Source organism: Phyllopteryx taeniolatus, chromosome 1, assembly GCF_024500385.1.
Source record: "Phyllopteryx taeniolatus isolate TA_2022b chromosome 1, UOR_Ptae_1.2, whole genome shotgun sequence".
Classification (NCBI taxonomy): Eukaryota; Metazoa; Chordata; class Actinopteri; order Syngnathiformes; family Syngnathidae; genus Phyllopteryx; species Phyllopteryx taeniolatus.
Genome location: NC_084502.1, coordinates 50,067,131 through 50,094,975, shown reverse-complemented (window position 1 = coordinate 50,094,975; position 27,845 = coordinate 50,067,131). Strand labels below are relative to the sequence as shown.

Genomic DNA, 27,845 nt, shown 5'->3' with positions numbered 1-27,845 from the left:
TCTCTGCTTTTTGCTGATGATGTGGTTCTGTTGGCTTCAAGTCGTGACCTCCAACTCTCTTTGGAGCAGTTTGCAGCCGAGTGTGAAGCGGCTGGGATGAGAATCAGCACCTCCAAATCTGAGACCATGGTCCTCAGTCGGAAAAGGGTGCCGTGCCCTCTCCAGGTCGGGGATGAGATCCTGCCCCAAGTGGAGGAGTTCAAGTATCTTGGGGTCTTGTTCACGAGTGAGGGAAGAATGGAACGGGAGATCGACAGGTGGAACGGTGCAGGGTCTGCAGTGATGCAGACTTTGTATCGATCCGTTGTGGTAAAGAAGGAGCTAAGCCGAAACGCGAAGCTCTCGATTTACCGGTCGCTCTACGTTCCTACCCTCACCTATAGTCACGAGCTGTGGGTCGTGACCGAAAGAACAACATTCAGGATACAAGCGGGCGAAATGAGTTTCCTCCGCATGGTGTCCGGGCTCTCCCTTCGAGATAGAGTGAGAAGCTCGGTCATCCGGGAGGATCTCAGAGTAGAGCCGCTGCTCCTTCACATCGAGAGGAGCCAGATGAGGTGGCTGGGGCATCGGATTCGGATCCCTCCTGGACGCCTCCCTGGTGAGGTGTTTCGGGGACGGCCCAGGACACGCTGGAGAGACTACGTCCTTCGGCTGGCCTGGGAACGCCTCGGGATCCCCCTGGAAGAGCTGGATGAAGTGGCTGGGTAGAGGGACGTCTGGGCATCCCTGCTAAGGCTACTGCCCCCGCGACCCGACCTCGGATAAGCGGTAGAAAATGGATGGATGGATGGACAATTCAATCTTGTCATGGTTTTTTTAAACTGATATATATTTTATTTTTTTGGTATTGGTCTTTTCAGTCTCGGTTTGTTTCTATCTTGATCTTGTCTCGGTCTCCACTCCCAAAAGTCTTAGTCTAGTTTGTCTTGGTCTCATTGAGTTCTGGTTTCGGGCAACTCTTGGTCTTGAGCACAACACTACATTTTGATGTTGTGGTTGGTGGGCAGGTATTAAATAGCCAACACAGTGCCAAACAAAAATTTTATTTTTTAGGTATTAAAATGTAAAGCACATTTTTTCTGAATATCAACAATGTACCAATTGACAGAAAAGCAAAACTACAAACTTATCTCTCTGTAGCATGAGTAAGCTCCCCTCCTGCTTCCTCCTTATTCACATATAATGCATAGAAATGTTTACACAGTAGCTTTTGCAAAACTACAATCCTGTGTCCAAATAGATCTGTTGGTCCCTTAAACAGAAAAGATAACGAAAACTGTGGGGTGAAATGCATGTAATGACAAAATGTATCACAAAGCCAAGCAGGTTACTGCACTTAAGCGGGTTTCACGCGTACCGATAATTAGGCCAAATTTGCCCGCTTCCTCCGATCAAAGTACACAAAGGCCCCATTCTGTCTGTAAAATGTTACCCTTAGCAAATATCCTGTATTGTGGTAAGTGTTCAAGTGGTTTTTCTTCCGATCTGCTTGGAAAACGGTCAGCCCGACAACTGTGAACGTTTGAACCTATTTGCTATTTACGCTTTCAAATCCTTGTGTGGTCAATACAACTTAGGGCTGCATGATTATGGCCAAAATGCTAATCGTGATTATTTTGATCAATATTGTAATCACGGTTATGAATCACAATTATTCATGTTGGAAAATACATCTATTTTTAATGCATTACTTTTCAACAAACAGTAAATATTTTAGTGCAAAATTAAACCTTAAAATGCATTATATTAGAATAATCAATACAAAAATTACATTTACTCAATAGATTTTAAATTTACAAATATGCTTGCCCTGACTCCAAAACCAAGTCCGGACAATGGATGTTGATCCCTTTCGAGGCAGTAGCACCTTGCTCCTCATCTCCAATTTTTGCTGTACTTTCTTCTCTCAACATGACTCTCACTCCTCAAAGAATGACTTTAGGCCCCCGCTGCATGGTGTGCTTGTTTGCACCCCCCCCCCCCAAACACACACTTTTTTTTTTTTTTTGACACCGCACAAACCCCCCCCGTCGATAATGAGCGTCTGATAGGGACACTCCGTCTACCCCGCTTTGCCCACCCACCATTGACAATTAGCTTCCGACTCAGTCGCCACCAACCCCACCTTGGCCAGTGTGCGATTAGCTTCCGTAAAGTCCCTCGACACGTCTCATTTTGTCAACATCAGTAAAGATGTTAAAAATCGGTACGTGTGTAACTCGCTTCAGCAACGCGGTTTGATACATGGGAGTGTGAGACTCCCTCCGCTACAAATATTAGCAATTTAGCAAACAACACAGAAATACACCCACAACATACTTTGCTTCCATTCATATGTAATGGCATGCTCAAATTTTTAATCAAAGTGAGTATCAGAAAAGGCACAACAAAATCCACACCATAAAAATTCTAAATATTTGCTCCCAAGTTTTCTTATAATTTCCTCCAACTGTGTATCACAGATCATCAATCCAGATAAACGTATTTACAACAGTATTCTCATTTTAAATGAGAGCTTCATCAGGCAAATCTCCCAGTTTGACAGGGACAGAGGCATAGATTTGATTTTCTTTAAAGAGCTTTTGTGCCTTTGATTTGGTTTAGTGGCTTGTATGCCCTTCATATTTGACATCGTCATAAATCTGGTAATGCGTAATTAGATGAGCACACAGTACTAATAACTAAGGTCATATGGGCCCAATGCCTGTGAGACAACTTGGAATAACATGGGTGACCCATGGATTAAAAAGCCACATCATTGAATTCATACACTCCCTATTTTAGTTCAAGATGGACACGGGGAATACAAATCATCGCAAACGAGTGTTCTGGAACTAATGACATCAAGCAACTACAGACTGCTGCTGCTCCTGCTGGTAAAAAAAGAAAAAAGAGGAAGAGATGGGTGGGAAAAAAAGTGCTCACAAGTGCTTTAGATTGCAAATTGTTTTTTTTTAGCAATGCTATTCTGTCATCTGGCAAAGGAGGAACTCGCTTCGAAACTAATGAAAAAATGAGAGCAGAAACATTCAAACAAAAATTCATCTTCATGACAGCAAGAGTTACTTCCTAAAAAAATATGAAGCATGTGCAACAAGTGCTTTTGCCATGGCAAACGGGCGGAGGATCGTGAGATAGCGTGAAAACGAGCTGCACTCACGCTCCCCTTCCACACGTAGAAGCACTGAGCTGAAGCCAACTCAAGTGGGAGCACACTGACATGGACTCTGTTGCAGCAGCCACCTGTCCGCTGAGGGCCCGCTGCCAACCTTCAAAGGACGTCTTGACACAACAACCTGGAACCCTCTTACCATGACATACACGCCATCAAGTCATGCAAACTCCTGAAGGTCTTTCACTTCAGTCGACGGTGATGCCTTTTTCTCGCAGCTCCTCTGTCACGCGCACCAGGTAAGTGGGATCTGGGTAACCAAAACTGGAAGGGAAGAAAAAATAATAATCATTCTGGGGCTGCACGAATATGGCTAAGATAATAATCACAATGACTTTGATCAAAAATGTAATCGCGATTATTAATCATGATTATTCCTCATGTTAGGGATAAACCTTTACTTTGATTGCACATGTCAACAAACTATGTAAACAGATTTCAGTTGAAAATGAATCTTTAAATAAGAATAAATTATGGACAATTAAAAATGCAGTTGTAAACGGCAAAGAACGGGACAGCTGTGATTTCCATCTGTATTTACTCCCGGCGTTTTTCACTGCGGTCAGGCCAGCCTCCAGTCAAGGCAGCTGCTGCAATGATTGTTTAGACCTATGCATTCCAGAAAACGCCACCTCTCCATCAACGTGCTTCGAGGGCCAACTTCAAAATAATGGCCTCACATATTAATACCTTGGACACCAATGCCATTTTAGACTTCTGTTTTGAAGTTGGCACCGGAGCACGTTGCTGGCATGTTACTGTAATGCTTAGTAAGAACAATCGCTGTGGTGGCTAGCTTGACTTAAAACTTTTCAACTGCAGGCTGGCAGGACCACAGTCAATATTAATAGTGTATTCAATGCCACTTTGGAGAAATAATTGCACGAGGTGATCACATTCCTTTTCCAGCGTTTTGCGGTCTTTCTGCCGTTTTTTCAGATTGCTGCACAGTATGGGCTGAAATATGTTCCAGCAGGAACTGAATTAGAAGCATTTATATTTGAATTTGAATTGCTAAACCTGAATTTTTTTTTAAAAACTAAATGAATTTGAACATTTGAATTTTGTTTAATTTGAAAAATTGCATTTAAAACTTAATCTGAATAGTATAATTTGAAATTGAATTGAACTGAAGCCCAATAACCCCTCCTTGAGCAGTCACCTTGTCGTGGTGGAGGGGTTTGTGTGTCCCAGTGATCCTAGGAGCTAAGTTGTCTGGGGCTTTATGCCCCTGGAAGGGTCACCCATGACAAACAGGTCCTAGGTGAGGGACCAGAAAAAGCACGGCTCAAAGACCCTAATGATGACGACAAACAATGGACTTCGTTTTCCCTTGCCTGGACTCGGGTCACCGGGGCCCCCCACTGGAGCCAGGCCTGGTGGTGGGGCTCGAAGGAGAGTGCCTGGTGGCCGGGCCTGCACCCATGGGGCTCGGCCGGGCACAGCCCGAAAGGCTAACGTGGGTCCCCCTTCCCATGGGCTCACCACCTGTGGGAGGGGCCATATGGGTCGGGTGCAGTGTGAGCTGGGCGGTGGACGAAGGCGGGGACCTTGGCGATCCGATCCCCGGCTACAGAAGCTGGCTCGAGGGACGTGGAATGTCACCTCTCTGGCAGGGAAGGAACCCGAGCTGGTGTGTGAGGTCGAGAAGTTCCGACGAGATATAGTCGGACTCGCCTCCACACACAGCTTGGGCTCTGGTACCAGTCCTCTCGAGAGGTGTTGGACTCTCTTCCACTCTGGAGTTGCCCACGGTGAGAGGCGCCGAGCAGGTGTGGGTATACTTATTGGCCCCCGGCTCGGCGCCTGTACGTTGGGGTTCACCCCGGTGGACGAGAGGGTAGCCTCCCTCCGCCTTTGGGTGGGGGGACGGGTCCTGACTGTTGTTTGTGCCTATGCACCAAACACCAGTTCAGAGTACCCACCCTTTTTGGAGTCCTTGGAGGGGGTGCTGGAGAGCGCTCCCACTGGGGACTCCATTATTCCGTTGGGGGACTTCAATGCTCACGTGGGCAATGACACTGAGACCTGGAAGGGCGTGGTTGGGAGGAACGCCCCCCCCCCCCCCCAATCAGAACCCGAGCGGTGTTCTGTTATTGGACTTCTGTGCTCGTCACGGATTGTCCATAACGAACACCATGTTCAAGCATAAGGGTGTCCACACGTGCACTTGGCACCAGGACACCCTAGGTCGCAGTTCGATGATCGACTTAGTGGTCGTGTCATCGGACTTGCGGCCGCATGTCTTGGACACTCGGGTGAAGAGAGGGGCGGAGCTGTCAACTGATCACCACGTGGTGGTGAGTTGGCTCCGATTGTGGGGAAGGATGCCGGTCCGACGTGGCAGGCCCAAACGTATTGTGAGGGTCTGCTGGGAACGTCTGGCAGAATCCCCTGTCAGAAGGAGTTTCAACTCCCACCTCCGACAGAACTTTGCTCATGTTTCAGGGGAGGCGGCCGACCGGAGCTGTGGCCGTAAGGTGGTCGGTGCCTGTCGTGGCGGCAATCCCCGAACCCGTTGGTGGACACCAACGGTGAGGGATGCAGTCAAGCTGAAGAAGGAGTCCTATCGGGCCTTTTTGGCCTGTGGGACTCCTGAGGCAGCTGATGGGTACCGGCTGGCCAAGCGGAATGCAGCTCTGGTGGTCGCTGAAGCAAAAACTCGGGCATGGGAGGAGTTCGGTGAGGCCATGGAGAAAGACTTCCGGACGGCTTCGAGGAAATTCTGGTCCACCATCCGACGTCTCAAGAGAGGAAAGCAGTGCACCACCAACACTGTGTATAGTGGGGATGGGGCGCTGCTGACCTCGACTTTGGACGTTGTGAGTCGGTGGGGAGAATACTTCGAAGACCTCCTCAATTCCACCGACACGCCTTCCCATGAGGAAGCAGAGTGTGGGTTCTCTGAGGCGGGCTCTCCTATCTCTGGGTTTGAGGTCACCGAGGTAGTTAAAAAGCTCCTCGGTGGCAGGGCCCCGGGGGTGGATGAGATTCGGCCAGAGTTCCTAAAGGCTCTGGATGTTGTGGGGCTGTCCTGGTTGACACGCCTCTGCAACATCGCGTGGACATCAGGGACAGTGCCTCTGGATTGGCGGTCCCCCTTTTTAAGAAGGGGGACTGGAGGGTGTGTTCCAACTACAAGGGAGTCACACTGCTCAGCCTCCCTGGCAAGGTCTATTCAGGGGTGCTGGAGAGGAGGGTCCGTCGGGAAGTCGAATCTCAGATTCAGGAAGAGTGTGGCAGTGTGGTTTTCGTCCTGGCCGTGGAACAGTGGACCAGCTCTACACCCTCGGCAGGGTCCTCGAGGGTGCATGGGAGTTCGCCCCACCAGTCTACATGTGTTTTGTGGACTTGGAGAAGGCGTTCGACCGTGTCCCTCGAGGAGTCCTGTGGAGGGTGCTTCGGGAGTATGGGGTACAGAACCCCCTGATACGGGCTGTTCGGTCCCTGTACGACCGGAGTCAGAGTTTGGTCCGCATATCCGGCAGTAAGTCGGACTCGTTCCCGGTGAGGGTTGGACTCAGTCAAGGCTGCCCTTTGTCGCCGATTCTGTTCATAACTTTTATGGACAGTATTTCTAGGCGCAGCCGAGGCGTAGAGGGGGTCCGGTTTGGTGGCCTCAGTATTGCATTTCTGCTTTTTGCTGATGTGCTCCAACTCTCACTGGAGCAGTTCGCAGCAGAGTGTGAAGCGGCTGGGATGAGAATCAGCACCTCCAAATCTGAGACCATGGTGCTCAGTCGGAAAAGGGTGGCATGCCCTCTCCAGGTCGGGATGCGATCCTGCCCCAAGTGGAGGAGTTCAAGTATCTTGGGGTCTTGTTCACGAGTGAGGGAAGAATGGAACGGGAGATCGACAGGCGGATCGGTGCAGTGTCTGCAGTGATGGAGACTTTGTATCGGTCCGTTGTGGTAAAGAAGGACTTAAGCCGAAAGGCGAAGCTCTCAATTTACCGGTCGATCTTCGTTCCTACCCTCACCTATGGTCATGAGCTGTGGGTCGTGACCGAAAGAACAAGATCCCGGATACAAGCGGCCGAAATGAGTTTTCTCCGCAGGGTGTCCGGGCTCTCCCTTAGAGATAGGGTGAGAAGCTCGGTCATCCGGGAGGATCTCTGAGTAGAGCCGCTGCTCGTCGCATTGAGAGGAGCCAGATGAGGTGGCTGGGGCATCTGATTCGGATGCCTCCCGGACGCCTCCATGGTGAGGTGTTCCGGGCACGTCCCACCGGGAGGAGACCCCAGGGACGACCCAGGACACGCTGGAGAGACTACGTCCTTCGGCTGGCCTGGGAACGCCTCGGGATCCCCCCGGAAGAGCTGGATGAGGTGGCTGGGGAGAGGGAAGTCTGGGCGTCCCTGCTAAAGCTACTGCCTCCGCGACCCGACCCGGATAAGCGGTAGAAAATGGATGGATGGATGGATGGATGGAAGCCCAATAAACTTGTGAATGTAAGATTATTGTCCGCAACGAAAATTCAAATTATATATTTTCACATTCAGTTTGATCATTTCAGATTCCATATATTTTCACATTCAGTTTGATCATTTCAGATTCTATTATAAAAAGGTGCTTCCTTTCGAACATAGGCGCCATTGTGCCATTGTAAAGTTTAACTTATTCAAATCTGTGTGGCCAAACTTTAGCCTTTGATTTTAACAGGTTTGTCTTTGATGGAAAACATGAAAGTCCCGAAAATGTCCCAAAAAATGGACAAGGGTGCATAAAGGCTATTGTTCACTCATGAAATTCATTCATTCATTTCAATTCATTTTGTAACGGTGCGCTGTATCGATGAGCTGTGTGCTGTTTCCACCCCTAGATGTGAGTAAAACCTAAGGCATGGAGTTCAATACCTGGATGACGTTGGGGGGGGGACAAGACAACATAGTCACGCATGTTTCTACAATACTGTCCTTTCCTATGTTCGAAAGGAAGCACCTTACCATAGGATGCATTGCACAAAGGTTAAGGAAAGGTGGTGTTAAGGTTAAAATACTGTCGCTGGTTAGATAGAAGATTGGACTTTCCAGAGAGTCCATCCCTTTGTCACGTCCTCAAAAACAAAAGTGCTGATTGGCCAAAGAGGACATCTGCGTATCGGCGATCGATCGCTATTCCTACAGTACCCACGTCTGTTGCAGTTAATTTGAAATTGAATTCGTCGAACTGCATCGGAAAAAATGAATGAATGTGACAATACGTAATTTTTATTTTCATTGCGGATCAAATAATCTTACATTCACTTTCAAGTTTACTGGACTTCCGTGTCAACTAATAAATTCAATTTCAAATTACACTATTCAGATTCAGTTTTTAAATGCAATGTTTCAAATTAGTTTTTTTCAAGCAATTATTCAAGTTTAGCAATTTAAATATAAATGATCCCCTCCTTGAGCCGTCACCTTGTCGTGGTGGAGGGGTTTGTGTGTCCCAGTGATCCTAGGAGCTAGGCACAGCCCGAAAGGGTAACGTGGGTCCCCCTTCCCATGGGCTCACCACCTGTGGGAGGGGCCATAGGGGTCGGGTGCAGTGTGAGCTGGGCGGTGGCCGAAGGCGGGGACCTTGGCGATCCGATCCCCGGCTACAGAAGCTGGCTCTAGGGACGTGGAATGTCACCTCTCTGGCAGGGAAGGAGCCCGAGCTGGTGTGTGAGGTCGAGAAGTTCCGACTCGATATAGTCGGACTCGCCTCCACACACACCTGGGGCTCTGGTACCAGTCCTCTCGAGAGGGGTTGGACTCTCTTCCACTCTGGAGTTGCCCATGGTGAGAGGCGCCGAGCAGGTGTGGGTATACTTATTGCCCCCCGGCTCGGCGCCGGTACGTTGGGGTTCACCCCGGTGGACGAGAGGGTAGCCTCCCTCCGCCTTCGGGTGGGGGGACGGGTCCTGACTGTTGTTTGTGCCTATGCACCAAACAGCAGTTCAGAGTACCCACTCTTTTTGGAGTCCTTGGAGGGGGTGCTGGAGAGCGCTCCCGCTGGGGACTCCATTGTTCTGTTGGGGGACTTCAATGCTCACGTGGGCAATGACAGTGAGACCTGGAAGGGCGCGATTGGGAGGAACGGCCCCCCCCGATCAGAACCCAAGCGGTGTTCTGTTATTGGACTTCTGTGCTCGTCACGGATTGTCCATAACGAACACCATGTTCAAGCATAAGGGTGTCCACACGTGCACTTGGCACCAGGACACCCTAGGTCGCAGTTCGATGATCGACTTTGTGGTCGTGTCATCGGACTTGCGGCCGCATGTCTTGGACACTCGGGTGAAGAGAGGGGCGCAGCTGTCAACTGATCACCACCTGGTGGTGAGTTGGCTCCGATGGTGGGGGAAGATGCCGGTCCGACGTGGCAGGCCCAAACGTATTGTGAGGGTCTGCTGGGAACGTCTGGCAGAATCCCCTGTCAGAAGGAGTTTCAACTCCCACCTCCGACAGAACTTTGCTCATGTTCCGGGGGAGGCGGGGGACATCGAGTCCGAGTGGACCATGTTCCGCGCCTCCATTGCTGAGGCGGCCGACCGGAGCTGTGGCCGTAAGGTGGTCGGTGCCTGTCGTGGCGGCAATCCCCGAACACGTTGGTGGACACCAACGGTGAGGGATGCCGTCAAGCTGAAGAAGGAGTCCTATCGGGCCTTTTTGGCCTGTGGGACTCCTGAGGCAGCTGATGGGTACCGGCTGGCCAAGCGGAATGCAGCTCTGGTGGTCGCTGAAGCAAAAACCCGGGCATGGGAGGAGTTCGGTGAGGCCATGGAGAAAGACTTCCGGACGGCTTCGAGGAAATTCTGGTCCACCATCCGACGTCTCAGGAGAGGAAAGCAGTGCACCACCAACACTGTGTATAGTGGGGCTGGGGCGCTGCTGACCTCGACTCGGGACGTTGTGAGTCGGTGGGGAGAATACTTCGAAGACCTCCTCAATTCCACCGACACGCCTTCCCATGGGGAAGCAGAGTGTGGGTTCTCTGAGGCGGGCTCTCCTATCTCTGGGTTTGAGGTCACCGAGGTAGTTAAAAAGCTCCTCGGTGGCAGGGCCCCGGGGGTGGATGAGATTCGCCCGGAGTTCCTAAAGGCTCTGGATGTTGTGGGGCTGTCCTGGTTGACACGCCTCTGCAACATCGCGTGGACATCGGGGACAGTGCCTCTGGATTGGCAGACTGGGGTGGTGGTCCCCCTTTTTAAGAAGGGGGACCGGAGGGTGTGTTCCAACTACAGGGGGATCACACTGCTCAGCCTCCCTGGTAAGGTCTATTCAGGGGTGCTGGAGAGGAGGGTCCGTCAGGAAGTCGAATCTCAGATTCAGGAGGAGCAGTGTGGTTTTCGTCCTGGCCGTGGAACAGTGGACCAGCTCTACACCCTCGGCAGGGTCCTCGAGGGTGCATGGGAGTTCGCCCAACCAGTCTACATGTGTTTTGTGGACTTGGAGAAGGCGTTCGACCGTGTCCCTCGGGGAGTCCTGTGGAGAGTGCTTCGGGAGTATGGGGTACCGAACCCCCTGATACGGGCTGTTCGGTCCCTGTACGACCGGAGTCAGAGTTTGGTCCGCATATCCGGCAGTAAGTCGGACTCGTTCCCGGTGAGGGTTGGACTCCGCCAAGGCTGCCCTTTGATTCTGTTCATAACTTTTATGGACAGAATTTCTAGGCGCAGCCGAGGCGTAGAGGGGGTCCGGTTTGGTGGCCTCAGTATTGCATCTCTGCTTTTTGCAGATGATGTGGTTCTGTTGGCTTCATCAAGCCGTGACCTCCAACTCTCATTGGAGCAGTTCGCAGCCGAGTGTGAAGCGGCTGGGATGAGAATCAGCACCTCCAAATCTGAGACCATGGTCCTCAGTCGGGAAAGGGTGGCATGCCATCTCCAGGTCGGGGATGAGATCCTGCCCCAAGTGGAGGAATTCAAGTATCTTGGGGTCTTGTTCACGAGTGAGGGAAGAATGGAACGGGAGATCGACAGGCGGATCGGTGCAGCGTCTGCAGTGATGCGGACTTTGTATCGGTCCGTTGTGGTAAAGAAAGAGCTAAGCCGAAAGGCGAAGCTCTCAATTTACCGGTCGATCTTCGTTCCTACCCTCACCTATGGTCATGAGCTGTGGGTCGTGACCGAAAGAACAAGATCCCGGATACAAGCGGCCGAAATGAGTTTCCTCCGCAGGGTGTCCGGGCTCTCCCTTAGAGATAGGGTGAGAAGCTCGGTCATCCGGGAGGATCTCAGAGTAGAGCCGCTACTCCTCCGCATTGAGAGGAGCCAGATGAGGTGGCTGGGGCATCTGATTCGGATGCCTCCCGGACGCCTCCCTGGTGAGGTGTTCCGGGCATGTCCCACCGGGAGGAGACCCCGGGGACGACCCAGGACGCGCTGGAGAGACTACATCCTTCGGCTGGCCTGGGAACGCCTCGGGATCCCCCCGGAAGAGCTGGATGAAGTGGCTGGGGAGAGGGTAGTCTGGGCGTCCCTGCTGAAGCTACTGCCCCCGCGACCCGACCCGGATAAGCGGTAGAGAATGGATGGATGAATATAAATGATTCAAATTCAGTTCCTGCTGGCACACATTTCAGCCCGTAGAACAGATTAGGTGTGTTACTTTGCATGGCTGACAACTCTGCTGCACTCTTTAACATAGGGCTTCTTGTTTAAAGTCTCTTGCTTTGAATCAAAACATGTCCAGAAAATGGATGTCGATTCCCGAGGCACTAGTTCCAATCTTTGCTGTACTTGCTTCTCTAGGCATGATTCACTGCCCGCCCTGCTCGCTTGTTTAGGGCGCTCAATGAAGCGTTGGTCCCCTGGTGACTGCCTGACTATGTTGAGAAAGCGCTTCATATGCCACAGGGCCCACATTTTAAATGTAAAAAAATTACAACGATCAGGCTCATGGCAGCTAAAATCGCATTCACAATCAAAATTTGATTAATTGTACATTCATTTGCATCATCCTCTATGTTGCCATGAAAAAATTGCCCCCTAATCAAATTCTTATTTATTGTATCATTTCCCCACTTTAATGTTCAAGATCAAACAAGTGTAAGCATCAGATAAAAATAAAATGCAGTTTTTAAATTGTGATTTTATTTATTAAGGGGGAAAAAAATAAAGCTACCTGGTCCTGTGTCAAAAAAATAATTACCATCATTGTTGAATCATTATTTCAGACATGTAAACACTAAAGGAATGAAAAAGGTGACCAAAAAAAAAAAAAAAAAAAAACATTGTAGGGTGGGTCTGGGGAATCGCAGAGAATTTATCATTTTTTTATTTTTAAACGTAAATTAAGCAATCTGGAAGACTCTGAAGCGTATATATTTAAGATTACAATTTAATTTGCCTAATTTTTTTGCCTTTTTTGTTTTGGCCTCCAACTTGAGCCAGGCCCATCTCCACATGCGCCTGATGCCTGCTTCAAGCATCCTCCTCTTTAAGCAATCTCATTCTGGAAAAGTATTGACTAAAATCATTGCCTGTTTCACTTCATTTTTCACTATTACCAACTTCAAAGGCTAATCCCAAATGCATCCTCCAGGAAAATATTAAGTACAACATTTTTCAATTTTGATTGGCCATTTCTGAATTTGAAGTTAGTTCATTCTGTGTTGCGACATAATCCCAAACATCGCTCCATCGCTTAATACATTTAACATTAACATCCGTAAACTAATTAGATAATTGTAGGCGCATTTCTTAATTAATACAAGATGTACTAGTGGATCAGCTCTTGTCGCCTATGTTACGTGTGCTTCGCGGTTCCGCTGCAACCGCAATCAGGTCCATGACCTGCAGCTCCTCAACGCAAAAATACAAAAGACCAGTGCAACAAATACGACACTGGCTGATCTGATGAGCAAAAATGTTGCTTAAACATAAGAGTAGCAATAGAGGATTTCTGCTCCAGAGGTGGGTAGAGTAGCCAAATATTGTACTTAAGTAAGAGTACTGTTACTTAATGTGACCCAAGTCAAAAGTAGTCCTCCAAAAAAATACTTAAGAGTAAAAAGTACACAGTGAAATAATTATTCAAGTACTGAGTAAATAGCACAAACAAATTAAAAATAAATAAATAAATAAAAATTTGCAATCTACTGCACAGTGTTTTCTAAAGTTATAAGTGAGCTGAAATATCCACGTTTGGGCAGACAGTGGCAGACAAATACTACAATACATGAAAACTGTTGTTTTAGTTCGTCTAAATTTAAACAAGTGTAGCGCGTCATTGCCTTCATGGTAACGACGACATTCCCAAAATGGTGGCCATTCAGGCACGACGATCAGCCGGGCTGGCTTAGCTCGTGTTAATACCTATGCCTGGGAAGCCCAATAGAAGACGTTGTCTGAGGTCATGTTAATTTCTTTTGTGGTTTGATTGGTGAACTAGACAAATGTCACTAGCGCTTAAATTAGTTTGGCGCAAACAGCGGCCAATGTGGAAGGAAAAGTCGTAGGCTCACGCACGAAATAGTTAGTAAGCAATAATTGATAAATAAATGTAGCGAGCGATATTTAGATCATTGTAACAGAGTAAAAGTACTGTTACTGCCAGCCTTCAAGGAGTACAAAGTAGCCTATGATGACAGCGACGGCGACCCCCCCACCCACCGCCCAGGAAAAACTCATCGGATCTATACGATTCACGTAAATGGCCTATTTTGAGTTCAAAACGGCTAATTTTGCTGAAAGGTGACTGATTTGCAGGAAACTGTGGCTAGTCACATTTTTGGGGATAGCTGAGATGCCTGCTTGTCTCCAGACCTGTTCAATCATAAACAAAAGATATCAAAAAGCTGAAACAAAATGCCACGATCCAAAGAAATTCAAGAACAGAAGACAAATCAATTACTTAACATCTATCAGTCTGGAACAGCTTACAAAGCCATTTCTTCAAGCTTAAGGACTCCACTGAACCAAGGTGAAAGCCATTATCCACTAATGGAGAAAATATGGAACAGTGGTGAACTTTCCCAGGGGTGGTTGGCCTACAAAAATAACCCCAAGAGGACAGCGATGACTCATCAAGGAAGTCACTAAGGAACCCATGACAAAATGTAAAGAACTGCAGGCCTCCCTTGCCTAAATTAAGGGCAGTGTTCATGACTCAACAATCAGCAAAAGCCTGCAAACATGGGATCCAAGGCAGAGTTCCAAAGCAAAACCACTGCTAAGTAAAAAGAACAAAGGCTCGTCTTTCCTTTGGGGGGGGGGGGGGGGGGACAAAAAACATCCGAATGATTCCCAAGACTCTGGGGAGAATATTCTATGGACTGATGAGACAAGTGTTATGGTCTGAGGCTGCTTTGTTCCTTCAAGACCTAGACAACTTGCTATGATTGATGCAACCATGATTTCTGCTCTTTACCAGAAAATCCTGAAGGAGAACATTCGGCCATCAGTTCATAACCTCAAGCTGAAGCACACTTTGGTTCGTAGGAAGACAATGATCCAAAACAAACCAGCAAGTCAAATTCTGTATGGCTTTAAAAAAAGAAAAAAAAGTGAAGGTTTTGGAGTGGCCAAGTCAAAGTCTGGACTTTGAATCCAATTGAAATGCTGTGATATGACTTTAAAAGAGCCATGCTCGAAATTCCTCTAGTGTTGCTGAATTTCTGCCAAAACATCTCCAGATGCCAGTTATAGAAAACGCTTGCTTTCAGTTGTTGCTGCAGAAAATGGCACAACCAGATATTTTCCCCTTCATAAATGAAATTACCATTTTAAAAAAATTATTTTATGCTTACTTGGGTTATCTTTGACATTTACATTTGCTTGATGATCTTAAACATTAAAGTAGGGAAAATATGCAAAAGAATAATCCCCAAAAAATTGAGAAGGGGGCAAATACTTTTTCACGGCACTGTATTGTGTCCTGTGATTGGCCAGTATGCCTTTGCAGCGTGTGGTTTAGCGAAGATTCTACTGAGCCAGGGGTGTCAAACTCATTTTTGTCGCAGACTAGATCGTAGTTAAGGTTTCCTTTGGGGGGCCATTATGCGTGTGAACGCTGATAAATGCATATTACAGACAACTAGCTTTGAAAATCAGAAGCCAGTAAAAACCTGTTGGTTCAACTTTTATTCAATTTATTTCAAATACGGGATTGTTAACAAAAGATGCTTGCAATATCTCAACGGTATTAAAAAGAAGACAATTTACAACTTTTGTATTTTACCAAAAAACATTAAGGCACGTGATTTGCTTGCACGCGCCAAATAAGATGATGTGCGGGGCTGGATCTTACCTTGAGTTTGACACCTGCGGTCTACTGCATTTATCAGTGGTATCAGTTCACAAAAGACAGATGTTGATACGTACCAGCGGGGCCCGCCCCATATTGAGGTCTTGTGATGGATGTCATTCCAGGTGATGACATTTTGCAAGCCTGTCGTCATGGAGGTACCGATCGTGAAGGTAAGGCGCTGTTCAAAGGCCCGGCGCAGCAGGCCTAGCACACGGTTCCCGTCTGGGCTGTCGGGGAGGTAGGCCAAACGGTCTGTTCCTGGGTACCGCACGCCCGGGTTGGGATGCTCTGGCTGTTGGCATCAAGATTTCACAACATGCTCCATAAATAACATCTGGGCCGTGTGGCTAACACACAAAAAGTACAACTGTAGATGAAGCTGGAAGCAAGCAATTAACATCCCTCACACTAGGGCTGTGCTATGACACACACACACACACAAATCTATTATTTTGATTGATATTGTATGACTATTCATTGATTTTAAAACTTGAGTATTAATTGAACTACAAAAACTCAACTTTAAAGCTATAATCCAAGATTTCTGTCGCCCCTACTGCTGGAATTCAGCATTACAATAAAGCCTAGGTCGCTTCAATGGCTGTGCCTATTGTCCCCGTCTCCCCACCGATCACGGGTGAATATACATAGTGTAATAAAGCTGTTGAAACTCGCGAGGCGCGAGGTAAATAAAAGTCCCCCCCAAAACCATTCAAATAATGTATATTATAAAGTATACATATTATTGTGTTTTACAACAATACTTAACTACGTACATACTACTTTTGCCCAAAATGTATGCGGGAGAATACATGTGTAGCTCTTAGCAGCTCTAGCACTTACAGCAGTTCGAATGACTAATCTCGCAATAGTCCGGTGCAATGACCATTGTGCATAGGGCGCCGAGACTTCAAGGAGTGTATGCAGTTTAAAGTGATGAGTAGTGCGATAATCTGGGACAATGTTGATTGTGCAAATGTTGCAGATACTCCTCAATCAGTGTGCAAATGGAGCAGATGCTACTCTGGCATAACTGTATGTATAAAATACATACATACAATAACAAATAACTATCACACTCCTCCTGTTCATGTAGCAACCCACTTCCTTAACTAATAATCTTTCACTTTGGTAGAGGTTCATCTTGGTCTCATCAGTCCATAAAACTTTTTTCCAAAACTTTTGTGGCTCATCTCTGTACTTCTTTGCAAAATCCAATCTGGCCTTCCGATTCTTTTTGCTGATGAGTGGTTTGCATCTTGTGATATGGCCTGTATATTTATTATCTCGAAGTGAACAGTGGATTGTGATACATTCACCCCTGCATTTGGAGGTTGGTAGTGATGTCACTGACTGTTGTCTTTGGGTGTTTCTTCACAGCTCTCACAATGTTTCTGTCATCGACTGCTCTTAATACCCTTGGCCGACCTGTTCGATGTCTGTTGCTCAGTCCACCAGTAGTTTCTTTCTTTTTCCAGGACATTCCAAATTGTTGTATTGGCTATGCCCAATGTTTGTGCAATAGCTCTTCATCGCTTTTCCCTCTTCGCTCAGCTTCAAAAGGGTTTACTTTTCTCTAATAGACAGCTCTCTGGCCTCATCTTCTGTCTTTTTTATGTGTACATTGAAAACTACCCAATAGACAGCTCTCTGGCCTCATCTTCTGTCTTTTTTGTGTGTACATTCAAAACTACAACAAAACATCTGAAATTTACTGCACGGTGTTTTCTAAAGTTATAAGTGAGCTGAAATATCCACATTTGGGCAGACAGTGGCAGACATTACTACAATACATGAAAGCTGTTGTTTTTGTTCGTCTAAATGTAAACACGATTAGCGCGCCGTTGCCTTCATGGTAACGACAACCTTCCCAAAATGGTGGCCACGTAGGCACGGCTATCAGCCGGGCTGGCTTATCTTGTGTTAATACCTATGCCCGGGAATCCCAATAGAAGACGTTGTCTGAGATCATGTGACATTGATTGGTGAACTAGACTTAGCGCTGAAATTGGATTGGCGCATAGTCTCGCGCACTAAATAGTTGATAAATAAGCAATAATTGATAAATAAAAGTAGCGAGCGTCATTTAGATCATTGTAACGGAGTAAAAGTACTGTTACTGCTTAACAGCAGAATTGTTGAAGTGTTTTTTCTGGTCTCGTCAACTCCTGTGACTTCTCCAAAGCAGGTCCCGAGCGCACAGGAGGAACATCAGGCCTATGCGCTCGCATATTAGCCCGCTGCGGAGTAATATTCACAATTACATCTGTGTGTGGATGGTGGATGTGTGGAATGGATCTAGCTACCAGCGTTCAAGGAGTACGACAGCGACGGCCACCCCCCCAGGAAAAACTAATGGGACCTATACGATTCACGTAAATGGCCTATTTTTAGTTCAAAACGGCGAATTTCTGATTTGCATGTATGATAAGTCAATTAGGTTAGTTCCACACACACATTGCCTTTTAGTTCATGGGTTTGATATTGATACTGGTTATGAAGAACCCCGAGCCAAATGTTCATTTTAGTCTATGCTGCAGGCTGCTAAGAAAATGGATGTTCATAATTTTGACACCCTTTATTTAAACCATGCAAACTTCTTTGACCGAGCCCCCTGAAAGAATTGGAATCGAGAATCGTTTGGAACCGGAATCGAAATAACGAACCGGAATCGTTCCAATTCAAATGATGCCCAACCCTAATCATCACATGATTGACTGTGTAATTCCCACCCCTAAGGTGCACCACCAATTTGTTCGATCAAGGAGAGTTTGTGTACTCACCGTCTGTAAACCAGGAGAGAAGCTGTAGATGATGCAGATACACCCATAGCCCTCATGACCCGGTAGCTGCAAGGCGGGATCCCGCTCAACAATCATGGTGCCATTGGCAGGCTGGTTACCTATTAGCTGGCCGTAAACAAGACGACACACAGGGCAGGCTCTCTTCACCTTGAAAGCTTGATCCAGGCAGCAGCGGCAGAAGGAGTGGCCGCACTTCTCCAGGGTGGTCTTGTCTACAATGTCCCCCATGCAGATGGAGCAAGAAGTGTTGTCATCGGCCTCGCTGTGGGAAGTTGTTCCACAGTCTTTCCGGTGGGCTGCCTCGTGAACCATGGAGAAGGCCTCTTCGTCCGCAGCCTTCCGGAACTTCTGCTGCTGCTGTCGCTGGGAGCGACGTGGCTGGGGTGGTGGCTGGAGCAAGTTCCCCTCGCCGTTTGGCTCCAGGACCCCCACGCAGGGCAGCAGGGCCCGCTTCCTTTTGGGGCCGCCTTCCTGCTTGCTCATCTCCTTGCGGGCACAGCGGCACAGATCGATGAAGGCTTTACGTGTCTCACTGGAAACGGGTGCATCCGACACGCTGGCGAGCCTGGCGCCTGGCACCGGCTGCAGCCTCACGGCGCAGCAGCCCCCTCTCTCACCCCGCCGGACGATGCCAGCGTTCATGCCCTGCTTGTGCTGGAAGTCGAGGAGCCAGGGCCTGCCTGCAGCGGCCAGGTAATCCCACACAGCCTGTGACACCAGCACCTCATCACTCCCCTGGCCAGCACGCACGCTCATCTCATCAGATGAAACTGCAGACACACAAGTCAAACAAAATTAAGTGTCACAACAAGAACAATTGTTGTTCAGCACACGCTGCATTTGGAACCAACAGTCGTCAGGGCTTATCACCACGTCACATTTGCGGGGCTGTGGGTGGCGCCACGTAATAAACAATCGACACGCAACATAGAGCTGGGGTCAGCTGATCATTAATGGAAGAGGCTGTTAACAATAGGTAATCAAATGGCGTCACAACACAGAGACAGACAGTGTGGTTACCTTGTGAGCCCATAAATCCCCTCAATGGCAACGCAGGCGTCCAGGGGGTGAGAAAAGGCGAGCAAGACGAGATGACTGTGCGGAGAAGCCAATGTTATCCAAGCTGCTCGGCGGTCCCCCATTCTCCGACGGGAGATTCAGCAATTTCGCACCATCGGTTTTTCCGTCGATTTGTTTCCTGGTGAAATTTAACAATTAAAAAAACAACAACTATTATCTCCCCTCGTCTTATGCTCGCTAGCTGAGCTCCCCCGTCATTTGTTTTGAACCTAAAGCTAACAGCGAGCCTTGCTAGCAGCTTGAACAGGGAGGAGGAGGAAGAAGAGCAAAGGGCAGTATGGTGGTGCGTCTTAAAAAGCAGGTTGCCTCGTCGTCTCACGACATTGCAACCAAAGCGAGCACTTCAGCAATCCGGCAAATGCTTCCCAAAGATGGAGATCGTCACTTCTCTTAGTAATGTCCTTGGATTTTTTTTCCCCCCCGACTGCCCTGACGATGTTACACCTCGCCACAGCTACATACATTAGTTTTTTTTGTTTAAAAACATATTTGTAGTCTCTTGTTTTCTCTGTTGTAACTAAAAAGGCAGTGTATCTGAAGAGCGGCCAGCCCCAGAATACAAATGAAAATGTATCCCGGAAGTTCGTCAGTGTTGACGTGATTGGCTGGAGGGACGGCTTTTCCGTGAAGAGCCAGAAACGACAAATGGCACACTTTATGACAGTACTGTATGAACCTAATGACGTGAATGTACTGCAATTACCGCGTATCTAAACCACCAATGAAAACAAGTATTATTTTATTCTTTTTCCCCGTTCATTCCAAACATTCCCACAATTCCTGATTTACACACCCTCCAGCCCCGAAAACACACACACACGCACGCACACTCATTAGACATTGTCCATTAGATAATTATTTTTTTTTGTGCCATCTAGGAACACGTAATCAGTCTTACTTTTATCAGTGTTGCACAAAGCAAAGTTGGATTGGCATCAGTCTGATGGATCCAAACTTTTTAAGATGACCAAACACAGATAATGTGTGTTCTAAATTAGACTGCATATCACACTAAAGGCTATTAAGTGTGCTCGCGAGGATAAGCAGTTCGGAAAATGGATTGATGGATGGATGTTTCTGTCAGCCGAATCTGTACATCTGCTCTTTCAGTTTCTCGTTTAAGAAGTTGCCTATCAGCACCATCATCATTGTTTGTCGTTTTAAGCCCTTTTTGACTTCCCATTCTAGTTGTTACTGTTTCTTACACAGTAACAGGACTGAGAACAAGAATCAGTTTCCTCTGCATCAATAGGAACTGACTCACTTTCCTCCTCAACGAAAGCACAGGTGTCAAACTCAAGGCTACATCCGTACCACCACATTTTATTTGGCCCGCAAAAGCAAATGTTTCTAACCAATTAAATGATTTTCTGAATACGAATGGGCGACACGGTGACCGACTGGTTAGAGCGTCAGCCTCACAGTTCTGAGGACCCGGGTTCAATCCCTGGCCCTGCCTGTGTGGAGTTTGCATGTTCTCCCCATGCCTGCGTGGGTTTTCTCCGGGCGCTCCGGTTTCCTCCCACATCCCAAAAACGTGCATTAATTGGTGACTAAATTGCCTGTAGGTGTGACTGTGAGTGCGTATGGTTGTTTGTTTGTATGTGCCCTGCGATTGGCTGGCAACCAGTTCAGGGTGTACCCCGCCTCCTGCCCGATGACAGCTGGGATAGGCTCCAGCACGCCCGCGACCCTAGTGAGGAGAAGCGGCTCAGAAAATGGATGGATGGATGAATACGAATGGTTTGTGCAAAATTTTTCAATCAGGGTTTCGAACAAATTACAGTACAGACAGCACTGATCAAAGTTTCAAACAATATTTGAATTAACATGAACAAGAGAAAACTCCTCGTCTTACTGGATCTGGGTGCAACCTTTGATACGTTAGACCACAATATTCTTTTAACCCTTGTATTATGTTGAAAAAAAATTACCTTGATTATGTTGCGGGTCATTTTGACCCATACTGTGTAAATCCACTTAAAACAGTCAAAAAACGGGTCAAACCAATTACAACTTTATTTTAGATTGTATCAACATTGAGAAAAGAGACATGCAATACGTTTAATTCCAACACTATATTGAAGAAAAAAATTGTTTAAGTTTTTCCCTCTTTACAAACACATTTTTTGTTTCATTTAATTTGCCCATTTTCTCAGATTTTCAATGATCAACATTTTCAATGTTCTCCACATGATGGACAGAATGTAACTGTTTGCTTTCTGCAGATGTAATTCTTGTATTTCACACAAGTACTTGTTTTACTGTCCGCTCGGGAGGGACAGACCTAGCATCTTTCCTGTTTCTTTACACCTGTATCCACTGGATCCATTGCAGGTTGGTTGGATGACTTGAGCTTGACCTTTTTGGTGACAGCTGTAGCTGCTGGGGATTGAACTGGCCTGGCTCACCTCTGGATCTTGGGAATGACAAGTGCTGTGCCGAGTTTTTCCAGGGAAAGCCGACATTGGTATAATTTGCCGGCATTCCATCGCTGGATGATTTCAGTCCACAGGACATAGCCATTGTAAGCAGAGATGTCCACAATGTTGTAGAAAATCACCAAGGGCCAACGGGCAGTCGTGCGCTGGCAGCTGTATGTTGCTGTGACTTTGTCCATATTGTCAACTCCTGGAGTTGTAGTCTAGAATCATTTATGGCTTCATGTCTTTTCTTGTGCTCTGAGATGCATTTGTGTGCATTGTGCTCATTACAAGAGCATTCTTGTTTCTCTTTGGGCAGTATGAAACAACTGTTGCTTTCTCAGTGAAAACAAATATTGAGGAATGCAGAGGTCTGCCCTGCATCTTCAGAATTTCGCTGGGAAGTTCTGGCTTATTTCTTCTGACTGTTCCTAACATAGTCAGCCGTCTCTTCTGAAGTTCATCTCCAAGGCCGTAGGATTTCTCTTGAAATACACGCCTCCCTTCCAAGTTGGTCATGTCGAGTATAATCCTCTCTATTGGTGGGGATACAAAGAGCTGAAATGCTGATTGAATACCATCAACTCGTGTAATAGCAAATCTTGTAAGACTCATTTTGATGGCATTGGAAGATGACAGTCTGCCTCGGCTTTGCTGTGGTGATGTTGACCATTTTATATTACCATCTTTAGATGCCCATGTCTTCGTAGGAAAATTGACAATCTGGATCATCAATAACATTGTCCTCTGTCTGTGAAAGATCCTCTATCTCTGAAATATCTTCCTCTGCATCACTATCACAGTTCAAAATCTGTGATAAAGCTTATTCTGATGTAAAACTTCTGGAGCTCATTTTTGGTGTGTTCGTCAAAGAGTTGACACGAGAACAGTAACAAGAACAAGGGAGAGAAAGTTTCTCCTCTACACACACCTTAGTCTCTGGGTCTGAATGGCTATTCAGAGGCAATCCAAATAAAGTACATCAAAAAGATATGTTTATTTTGGATCTGAACAGCTACTTTCCCCACATTAAAGTGTGCGGGTCAAAATGACCCGCAACATCATCTTTGTATGCAAACTCTGCACAGACATTCCACTACACCTCACAGTGTTCAGACTTTGCACACTAGTTAATGACCGAAGATGAGGAAAAGTCACGAAATTTCATGAAAAAAAGAAAAGGATAACCAATACTTTGGCCAACACAAAAACTAAAATGGGTCAAATTGACCCGCAAAATAATACAAGGGTTAAACAGGCTGCACAATGTGACTGACCTGTGTTTTTTACTGGTTTAAATCCTACCTCACTGCCAGATACTTTTATGTCCCCATGGGTGAAGATTCCTTGTCAGGAGGTCAAAGTTTTTGGATTGTGGTGTTCTCCAAGATTAAATTTTATTTCCAAGACTTTTTAATTTATACATGCTGCCACTTGGCGGGGTCATTAGAAGACACAGCTATCGTTTTCATTGCTATGCTGATGACACTCAGCTTTACATTTCTATTTCTCCAAATGACCACAGTCTGATTGATACTCTTTTTAACTGTACTTTATATATTAAGGCCTGGGTGGCAGAGATCGTCCTTCAGATCAAATCTCAGGTTAGAATTACAACAACTTTCTTCTAAGCCATCAGACAAAGTTAAAAACTTGGGCGTTATCTTTGATCCTGACCTAACTTTCATCCCACACGTCTAACAGTGAAAACTGGATTTGACCACTTGAATTGCATTGCCAGAGTCAGCCCATTTCTCTGTCGAGAAAACAGTGGTGCTAATGTGCGCTTTTATCTCCAGTTGCATTGATTACTGCAATGCTCTCCTTTCTGGTCTTCCTAAAAAAACTATTCGTAACTTGCAACTACTGCAGAATTCAGCAGCCCGACTGCTGACGAGGACGAGGAAGAGAGCATATTACAACAGTTTTAGCGGCCCTGTATTGGCTCCCTGTGTGTTTCAGAATCCATTAAAACATTTTAAACATTCATTTATAAAACGTTTCATGGTCTTGGCCCCTCTTATCATCAAATAATCCGTCACCTTCCATAAGTCTTGCTAAAATCTGCATCACAATTTCAACTCATATGTAATGAACAGACATGCAAACACAAAAGGCATGAAAAAGGTGACCAAAAAAAAAGAAATGGTTTGGGGGGTGGGAGGCGGGTCTTGGGGGATCCCCCGGGACCCTGCAGAGAATCTTTTTTATTTTAACATAAATTGAGCAATCTGGAAGATTCTGAAGAGTACAATCCATCCATCCATCCATCCATCCATTTTCTTTACCGCTTCTCTTCACTTAAATGTTCCACCTAAATCATACATTTAATTGTTAAATGTAAATTTAAACATAAATATTAAATCTAAATGTTAAATATATATCTCAATATAAAACTTACATCTAAATGTTAAATATCCATCCATCCATCCATCCATTTTCTGAGCCACTTCTCCTCACTAGGGTCGCGGGCGTGTTGGAGCCTATCCCAGCTATCATCGGGCAGGAGGCGGGGTACACCCTGAACTGGTTGCCAGCCAATCGCAGGGCACATACAAACAAACAACCTTTCGCACTCACATTCACACCTATGGGCAATTTAGAGTCGTCAATTAACCTAGCATGCATGTTTTTGGGATGTGGGAGGAAACCGGAGTACCCGGAGAAAACCCACACAGGCACGGGGAGAACATGCAAACTCCACACAGGCGGGGCCGGGGATTGAACCCCGGTCCTCAGAACTGTGAGGCAAATGCTCTAACCAGTCGTCCACCGTGCCGCTAAATGTTAAATATATATATATATATATATATATATATGTTAAATGTAAATATATTAAATATATGTCTAAATGTTAAATATATATGTAAATGATAAATGCTAAATCTAAATGTTAAATCCATCCATCCATCCATTATCTGAGCCGCTTATCCTCACAAGGGTCACGGGAGTGCTGAAGCCTATGCCGATATCTTCGGGCAGGAGGCGGGGTACACCCTGAACCGGTCACCAGCCAATCGCAGGGTACATGGAAACAAACAACCATTCGCACACACATTCACACCTACAGGCAATTTAGAGTCTTCAATCAACCTAGCATGCGTGTTTTGGGGATGTGGGAGGAAACCGGAGTGCCCAGAGAAAAAGCCACACAGGCACGGGCAGAACATGCAAACTCCACACAGGCGAGGCTGGGATTAGTACAATAAGGCAAAACAAATTATTTGTTAATGCAGAAAAACTTATTTACACCGCTCAAGCACATGTTGATGTACAAATTTCAGAATCAGAATCAGAATCAGAATCATCTTTATTTGCCAAGTATGTCCAAAAACACACAAGGTATTTGTCTCCGGTAGTTGGAGCCGCTCTAGTACGACAACAGACAGTCAATTTACAGAACACTTTGGAGACAGAAAGACATTGACCAAAAAAAACAGTCACTGAGCAGTAAAGGGTTGCTAGTTATCTGGTAATGCCAGTACATTATTATTTATTTTTTTGACAATTGTGCAAAAAGATGCAGAGTCCTCTAGCACTTAGAGCAGTTCGAATGACTAATATTGCAATAGTCCGGTGCAATGACCATTGTGCCAAGGGCGCTGAGACTTCAAGGAGTGTATGCGGTTTAAAGTGACGAGTAGTGCGATAATCTGGGACAATGTTGGTTGTGCAAATGTTACAGATACTCCTCAATCAGTGTGCAAATGGAGCAGATGCTACTCTGGCATGAGTGGCCAGTATATGCAAATAGTGCAGCATGGCGAGACAACTACAGTGAGTTGATTAAGATTAAAATAAAAATGCCTAATTTTTTTTCCTTTTTTGTTTTGGCCTCCAACTTGAGCCAGGCCCATCTCCACCTGCACCTGATGCCTGCTTCAAGATGTACCACATGAATAGCATCCTCCTCTTTAAGCACTCTCATTCTGGAAAATAATTGACTAAAATCATTCTCTGTGTCACTTCATTTTTCACTATTACCAACTTCAAAGAATAATCCCAAATGCATCCTCCCAAAAATATTAAATACATATTTTTCTGTTTTTATTGGCCATTTCTGAATTTGAAGTTAGTTCATTCTGTGTTGTGACATAATCCCTAACATCGCTCCGTCGCTTAATACATTGAACATTAACATTTGTAAACTAATTCGATAATTGCTGGCTTGTGTCCTAATTAATACAAGATGTACTAGCGGATCAACCCTTGTCGCCGATGTTACATGTGCTTCGCGGTTCCGTTGGGACCACAACCAGGGCCACGACCCACAGCACCTCAATATATACATATACAAATATAAAAGACCAGTGCAACAACTACGACACCGGCTGATCTGATGAACAAAAATATTGCTTAAACGTAAGAGTAGCAATAGAGGATGTCGCTCCAGAGGTGGGTAGAGTAGCCAAATATTGTACTCAAGTAAGAGTACTGTTACTTGACAATAATGTGACTCAAGTAAAAGTAAAAAGTAGTCCTCCAAATGATTACTTGAGAAAAAGGTACACGGTGATATAATTACACAAGTACTAAGTAAATAGTGAGTAACTTCTGATTTTTTTCCCCAGCACAAGTAATTCAAGTCTATTGTGTTTCTATCAAACTTATTAGAGAATGAACACCATATTACATGCATGTTAGTCAACTCGTGTACTGAGTTCCTGAGCCGGCACATCGAGGAAGGGTGAGCCCAGCCTTATCTCCTAATATTAACACGTTAGGTTTGTAGCGTATATTGGTCAAATAAAATGTAATTAATTAAGGAGAAAAGAATAAGCCGAAAGCGACGCTTGCGTTACTTCCTGTTTACCGTAATTTTAAATGTAATTGTTACACCCTGAACTGGTTGCCAGCCAATCACAGGGCACATACAAACAAACAACCATTCGCACTCACATTCACACCCATGGGCAATTTAGAGTCTCCAATTCATGCATGTTTTTGGGATGTGGGAGGAAACTGGAGTGCCCAGAGAAAACCCACACAGGCACAGTGAGAACATGCAAACTCCACACAGGCGGGGCCAGGGATTGAACCCGGTTCCTCAGAACTGTGAGGCTGACGCTCTAACCAGTCGTCCACCGTGCTGCCAGATACAACTACAAAAAGAAAATAACACTAATGGTAAAAGAAAGAAAGAGAAAGGCGTACGAAAATGGAAAAGAGGACATCATGTGTGTGGTTGCTGGGCTAAAATAAATGAGCGTGTGAGCGTTTAATGCGTTAAGTCAGAGCGAGAAAAGGCAAAGTTGGGATTTCGTGTGAAGCTAGTTATTTCCCCAAAATTATGAGGCACTGATGTTGTCCATCATAGTAAGAATTGGAGTGTCGACTCACGAACGCAGATCAGCTGGTCTTTGGGGAGTGGTCTTCCTTTCCCTCTGAGGCTCCGCAAACCGATTGTGGCTAGGAAAAGCGATTGAACCCGCATGGCCAGCTTCTTCGATCGAAAACTTCGATGGAGGAGTGGGGTTATCAAGTGGTTGGGAGTCCCTGTGGCACCTCAGTTTGTGGAGCGCATGTCCGCTACAAGTACACAGGTTGATCAAGTATGTGCTCAGTTTGTGGCTGAGAGTTCCCCTTCCGTTACGGTGGAGTCACCTACCGATGCGTCATCTCTCCCTGTTCCTAGCGATCCCAGCACACGAGAACCCATTATACCGCACCCACCCTGTTATTCTGGGGAACTTGGTTTGCGTGCACAGTTTATTCATCAGTGCACCTTAGTGTTTGACCAGCAACCGTCCACATACGCACAGGATAGATCCAAGGTCTCATTCATTATGAGTTTACTTACAGACAAAGCTGCGGCATGGGCGATAGCGATGAGCAATACTAAACCTGCAGTTCGGACGTCACTTGACACCTTTTTAACCGAGATGCGCAGAGTTTTTGATCATACCGTTAAAGGTAAAGTAGCTGGTAGTAGGTTGCTGGATTTTGCGCAAGTGGATTTGCTGGTGGTAGAATATTCTGTTTCCTTCCGCATTCTTGCTGCTGAGAGCAGTTATGATGATGCCGCCCTGAGTGGCATTTTTTGCCGGGGACTGAATGCTCGCGTTAAGGACGAGGTGGCCGCTCGAGACAAGTCATCAGGGCTGGAAGAACTGGTCGCACTTGCCATCAGTCTTGACAACCGG

General features: G+C 46.3%; 2 protein-coding genes across 2 annotated transcripts in view; both read right to left on the bottom strand.

Moving 5' to 3' along the window:
* fignl2 (fidgetin like 2) overlaps positions 1-27,845 on the bottom strand; it is a 543,953-nt gene that overhangs the window by 77,440 nt on the left and 438,668 nt on the right. The window lies entirely within an intron of this gene.
* On the bottom strand, positions 1,031-27,176 carry dtx3 (deltex E3 ubiquitin ligase 3). Its single transcript, XM_061747572.1, has 5 exons — positions 27,043-27,176; positions 19,220-19,397; positions 18,179-18,969; positions 15,470-15,687; positions 1,031-3,439 (listed from the first exon to the last, which is right to left on the bottom strand). The coding sequence occupies exons 2-5, from the start codon at positions 19,230-19,232 to the stop codon at positions 3,364-3,366; spliced, it is 1,098 nt and encodes a 365-aa protein (XP_061603556.1). The 5' UTR covers positions 19,233-19,397; positions 27,043-27,176; the 3' UTR covers positions 1,031-3,363.

What these genes read in the sequence shown, in the direction of transcription:
- dtx3 (XM_061747572.1), bottom strand. An exon ending in TCTCTCCTGGTTTACAGACG is followed by an intron (nt 15,688 to 18,178) that starts GTGAGTACACAA and finishes TGATGCCAACAG; the next exon opens with CCAGAGCATCCCAACCCGGG. An exon ending in ATATGGGGCGGGCCCCGCTG is followed by an intron (nt 3,440 to 15,469) that starts GTACGTATCAAC and finishes CTTCCCTTCCAG; the next exon opens with TTTTGGTTACCCAGATCCCA.